This window comes from Salvia splendens, unplaced genomic scaffold, assembly GCF_004379255.2.
Source record: "Salvia splendens isolate huo1 unplaced genomic scaffold, SspV2 ctg509, whole genome shotgun sequence".
Classification (NCBI taxonomy): Eukaryota; Viridiplantae; Streptophyta; class Magnoliopsida; order Lamiales; family Lamiaceae; genus Salvia; species Salvia splendens.
Genome location: NW_024599165.1, coordinates 694 through 6,205, shown reverse-complemented (window position 1 = coordinate 6,205; position 5,512 = coordinate 694). Strand labels below are relative to the sequence as shown.

General features: G+C 42.2%; 1 protein-coding gene across 1 annotated transcript; it reads left to right on the top strand.

Moving 5' to 3' along the window:
• The first annotated feature begins 3,572 nt into the window (after window positions 1–3,572).
• LOC121790417 lies at window positions 3,573–4,861 on the top strand. The gene is made up of 2 exons (XM_042188641.1): window positions 3,573–3,895; window positions 4,385–4,861. Exons 1-2 carry the CDS (start codon window positions 3,782–3,784, stop codon window positions 4,859–4,861), a joined length of 591 nt encoding a protein of 196 aa, XP_042044575.1. The 5' UTR covers window positions 3,573–3,781.
• The last annotated feature ends 651 nt before the right edge of the window (window positions 4,862–5,512 follow it).

Here is a 5,512-nt window from a genome sequence, read left to right as displayed (position 1 = left end):
TGTTTTCAGTTTTTCGATTGATCTTGAGACTGTTATCTGATTTCATGTTTATTTTTTATCGTTCTTTTAATTTAAATCTCTATTAACTGATGTCTGAGATTTGTTTAATTGGTAAAAATGTGATTTCTGATGTGTATAGTTGTATCTTATGATATATTGTCTTAGAATTTAAGTTCAACTAAATTGTCAAAATGAATGTAGTCGACCTGAGAGTTTTTTTTATTCCTTCTACTTATAAATTCAACCCACAAACTACTTTATGTCTTTAAAATAGTGGTTAATATATATTTGGGTGAAATAATTACTCAATATTTCAATGTACATTATGGAAACGGTTTCTTTTAGGAGTCAGTGGGAAGTTCTGATAGTACTTATTGTCAGCTTATGACCAAACAGAATCGTCGAACTCATGTCCTAATATATGAATGATTCATAATTAGCAATTTCGGACTTTATACTTCCATAAAAGTGTACTTTATACTATACATTTATATTATAAGGAAATTTTCCAAAAGATGAATTAATAGAACAGTAACCTTACAATAATGAACTTAAATTGATAAACTTAAATTGAAAAGGGAAAAGATTTTTTATGCACTTATTGTGTAAGTGCACACTTTTCCATGTATCTACTACTAACAGCCTCCATTATCGTGTTTCATCTCTTACCTCTTAAAGCATCCACTATAGGCAGCCTTCCCAATAGTTCCGCCCCTTTTTTTTTGTCTACAGCCTCACTTTTTTGTCCATAGCCCTAATTTTTTCTTCCACTGCCCCACTATAGGCGGACACTTCCAATAGCCCCGAAATTTTAATAACTAATTTTAATTTTAATTCAATTTAATAAGTAATTAAATTTATCGGACTATACGTAATTATAAAAAAACGGGTATAAGTGAAGAAATTATAATCAAACACTACATTTTCGTTGTATTAAAGTGGGGGTAAAATTATACAACGAAATATTAATCTATTAAACATCATAATAGTGTTCACACTGCACCGGCACCTCCCCTACGTGCCCAAACTTCTTCAACCAAATCAGCCTGGAGTGTGGTATGTGTTGTGCTCCTGCGCATATCACTGAAACATTGGATCAAATATTCATTGCTCCGTGGTACGCCCATCTGGATCGGCGCGGAGACGAATCCGTTACTTGTACTTGCGCCCTCTTCCGGTGCCCAGGGCTCTACCCCAAATCCTTCATCTTCTATTATCATATTATGCAATATGATACATGCTAACATAATATTTGCGACATCATCTTCGTGCCAAACTCGTGTCGGGCACCGTATAATGGCCCATCGCGCTTGGAGGACACCAAAAGCTCGCTCAACATCCTTCCGAGCCCCCTCTTATTTTCGCGCAAAGTATTGTTTCTTCGGTCCTACCGGTTGGCGAATTGTCTTGACGAATACGGGCCACCAGGGATATAACCCATCTGCCAAATAGTATCCCCTTCTGTATTGCGTGTCGTTGGGTACGAAGCTGATTTCTGGACCCTCGCCCCCGCACTCATCATTGAAGAGCGGCGATGACTGAATAACGTTTATGTCGTTGTTCGAACAGGCAACACCAAAATACGCATGTCAGATCCACAAGCGGTAGTCTGCTACGGCTTCCAGAATCAATGATGGATGTTTGCTTTTGAATCCAATTGTGAACTGGCCTTTCCACGCCACCGGGTAGTTCTTCCACTCCCAATGCATGCAATCGATGCTTCCTAACATTCCTAGGAAACCGTGGATCGAACCGTGCATATCCAGCAGATTTTGACATTCAGCAGGGGTGGGCTTTCGTAGGAACTCCCCACCAAATATTTCCCGAATCCCCTTACAAAACTGCCTAAGCACCGTGAGGCCAGTCGTCTCACCCATCTGTAGGTATTCGTCGAACATATCAGCTGGTCCGGCGTACGCAAGCTGCCGGATTGCAACGGTGCACTTCTAAAGCGTCGACAACCCGATCCGGCCAGTGCAATCACTCCGGAGGATGAAGCACCGGTAACGTTCCGCCAATTTCGTCGCAATAAGGTTGAAAAGGGGTTGCGACATTCTGAATCGCCGGCGAAAAATCTCGGGTGGATACCGTGGGTTATCCACAAAGTAGTCAGCCATTAGACGTTGGTGTGCTCCGGTATGGTCTCGTGGGATGGTCCGCCGACAACTAATCGCACGAGGGATCGCGCCCTCTGCCACTTCCGCATTTCGTTCCGCCGCTCGCGCCGTTTCCTCCTCCTCGGCCTCGTACTCCACCTCTTGGATCAGATAATTCCACGCGTCCTTCCATAAATCGTCCATTTCATACTACAGATTATATTGAGAGAAAATATGTGTGTGAAGAGGTATAATGTTTGGTGTGAAAATAATGAGAAGTAGATGAGTGGTATTTATAGATATAATTTTTGATTTTTTTTTTAAAAATAAAACACTCAAACGGGGCGGACGTCCATAGCCCGTCCCCCCCATCGCCCCGCCGCCACCACCACCGCCCTGTCCTCGCCCCGTAGGAGGCGAAGCCTCTACCGCCCCACCCTCACCCCATTTTTCTTGTCCGCCCCGGGGACGTCCGATCCACTATAGACCGCCCCACCCTTGCCCCAGATTTTCGTCTGCCCCCTTTCCTCCTATAGTGGATGCTCTTATAAGTACCTCTTGTATCTCCGCCTCCTCCCTTTTGTAACGTTGTCGTCTCTCCTCGTCTAACATTGTTTCGTCTCTCCCTTCTCCTAGTGTAGCCGTCCCGTTATCCCTTAGTCCATTTTCCCTTATATTCTTCTTCCCTAGGTAAGAGTATTATTTTTCAAATTAAAGTTTATTGATTCATATTTTATTTAAAATCATCACAAGTTAAATGAATAATTATTTTTAAATTAAAAATCAAATATTTTAATTTATATTTCACTATAATTTCTCTCCTATTTATTAATCCTATCTCTTTTTAAGAGCATCAGCAATGGCAGACGTCTACGCGGAATTCCCACCGGCGTGTGGGAATTCCGTGGCGGACGTCCGCCATTGTGCGTCCCTTCCACGAATACGGAATTCCGTGCGGACGTCCTCCATTGCGTTGACGCCCGCGGAATTCCCGTTTAATGCATTAAATATTTTTTTATTAATGGAATATTTTCCCTATTTGTGTCGACTATTTAATTCCGTAAATTTCTTACTTCCGGAAATTGTTTAATTTGTGAATTTGTGATTTTTTTTATTGTGGGAATTCCTTCGGGAATTTTGCCCCTATACAGTGAAAATTCCGTATGACGTGGCAGTGCAGTGAGAAATCTGTATGACGTGGCAGAAGATGTTTTTGGGAATTCAACGAGGAATTTCGCTCGACTGCTGATGCTCTTAAAGTGTTATTACTAGAATAAAAAGATCTAATTTAACACGAGAAATAGTACAAGCATGTAACAATAGATTCTACCAACGTGAATTTGGGCCGAGCGCAAAGGCACAATTAAGTGCTGTGCACTGCACCGGTGGCAGACTAGTGGGTCCCGTGGTCCTGTCACTTTTGTCCTTCAAAATGATTACCACTCGAACCATTCGCCTCACATCTCATCCAACGGTCACGATCACGCAGTGTAGCTCACGCGCCGTCGTCCAACGCCTATCCATTGTACATTCATTTTCGCACTATCTATCAGACTATCCCATCATCACTCTCTCTCTCTCTGCTGCTGTTCCGAGGTATCTCTCTAGCTCTCCCTGCTCACGGAGTTGGAAGGGTTTAGTTTAGCTCTCGTGTTGCTACTTCCGTCGACGATTCTGCGGTGCTGATGGAGAGAAGCCTGCATTCGTCGGCAGGAATGGAGGACACGTGGCGGAGACAGCTGTGGCGACAGTCCGAGTTTCCTCCTCCGCCCTCCTCATTGCTCGATTCCCGTGCTCAGGTCTCTTCCTTTTGCTTGATTTTGCTTGCATGTAGTGTGAATTTGTGGCAGCAGATGACGGTTTCTGGTTAGAATTGTGCAAGTTGCAGCTCTCGGTGTTTGATTTTTCGTGGATGTTTTGCATGTGACCTAATTTTGGTTTGTGGTTGATTCAATGGAGTTCCGCACAGTTGTAATTTTCGGCATAACTTGCCCATTTTTTGTGCGTGTTCGTTTCGATGTGCTGCAAATAATGACAGATGGAGTTCATCTGGAATTTCTACAGACTTTTTTTGTCTTCAATTTGGATATTTAGCATTCTATAAATAGTTTAGTTGAACTTGTGTGGATTTCTTGTCTTGTAGCTAGTATGGCTATTTATTGAACCTAATAAAAACAATTTGGAACCCTGGCAATGAATGCAGTTTGTGATAAATAGAGAAATATAGTGCTTCCGTGATTCTGAATACTCATATCAAATATCTTCCCCTAACTTTACCTCTCCAATAGCTCTCTGATGCAGATTGTCGTCTTTATATGCAATTGCTGCAAGAATCAATGCCATTAACTGGTGGAATGACCCGGGATCACATGCCATCTAACATGCATGGTGTCGACAACTTGGGCCATGCTGATCTTGGAGCTTCATTCTTATCTCTGATCTCAGGTCCAACGGCTCATGTGCCCTGTGATCAGCAGCATTTATTGAATCCAAATACATTACTGGTCTCCAATCCACATCCACCAAGCGGTGGGACTGCCAATGGATTTCCCAGAGGAAGCAGAGTTTCGGTCTTGCCTGGTTTCTCATGGCCACACAGATTGGACTTGCCAAATTTTACTTCGGGATCGTTTTTTCAACCTTCTACTTCGTCTAATGCTGATGCAAACTGTCGAAACAATTATGAGATACTTCAGACTGCAAGCTTGGATGTTCGAAAATCACAGACAGTAGCATGCCAGAACTCTCATGAGAAAGCAAAGTAAATTGTTTATACCCCCCGACTGGGAGTAACACTAGCAGTAAGATACTAGAGAAAGTATCCCCTCATAACAGCTTCCCGAAATTTCCGGTAGACAACAATGCATCTGTTTGCCCCCTTACAATCCTTCCAACAGTTTTTTTCGCGTTTCATGTTGTGGCATCAGTAAGTTTCTTACACTCTTTTGAGTGAATATATGTGGTTTCATTCCATTTTGACGTTAGTCTAATCCCTTTATTGATTTCAATAGGTGGAAGCTTACTTCTCAGTGATACTGGACTTCTTGGAGTTGTTTGCGCATGCATGGTCTGTGCATGTCAATCTCCAAAATTCTTAGAGGTAATAATATCTTCTTTTACAATGTTCCTGCCATTTTGCTTATGATGTGCATCCTGTGATCCTTTATGTTAGTAAATGTCTAATATTTGTTCATATGGAAAAGTATCTGAAAGTGAGATCATGCATCAGCATTCAGGTTCTTGTGATGCTGACCCTGGGAATGCAGTTTTTATGGATAATGAGAGACTATAGCTCACTGGTGGAAGGTCTTCTCATCCAAAATCAGGGTATGTTCATTTTTACTGGATCATCTGCGGGCAGGGTGTGAGGGGGAAGTGGTAGAGAGACTTGAATATATGCATCGGCATGACAGATG

Excerpts from the sequence above, each read along its gene's own strand:
- LOC121790417 (XM_042188641.1), top strand. The coding sequence starts at position 3,782 with ATGGAGAGAAGCCTGCATTCGTCGGCAGGAATGGAGGACACGTGGCGG. Across the intron at positions 3,896-4,384 it reads TGCTCGATTCCCGTGCTCAG|CTCTCTGATGCAGATTGTCG; the intron begins GTCTCTTCCTTT and ends CCTCTCCAATAG.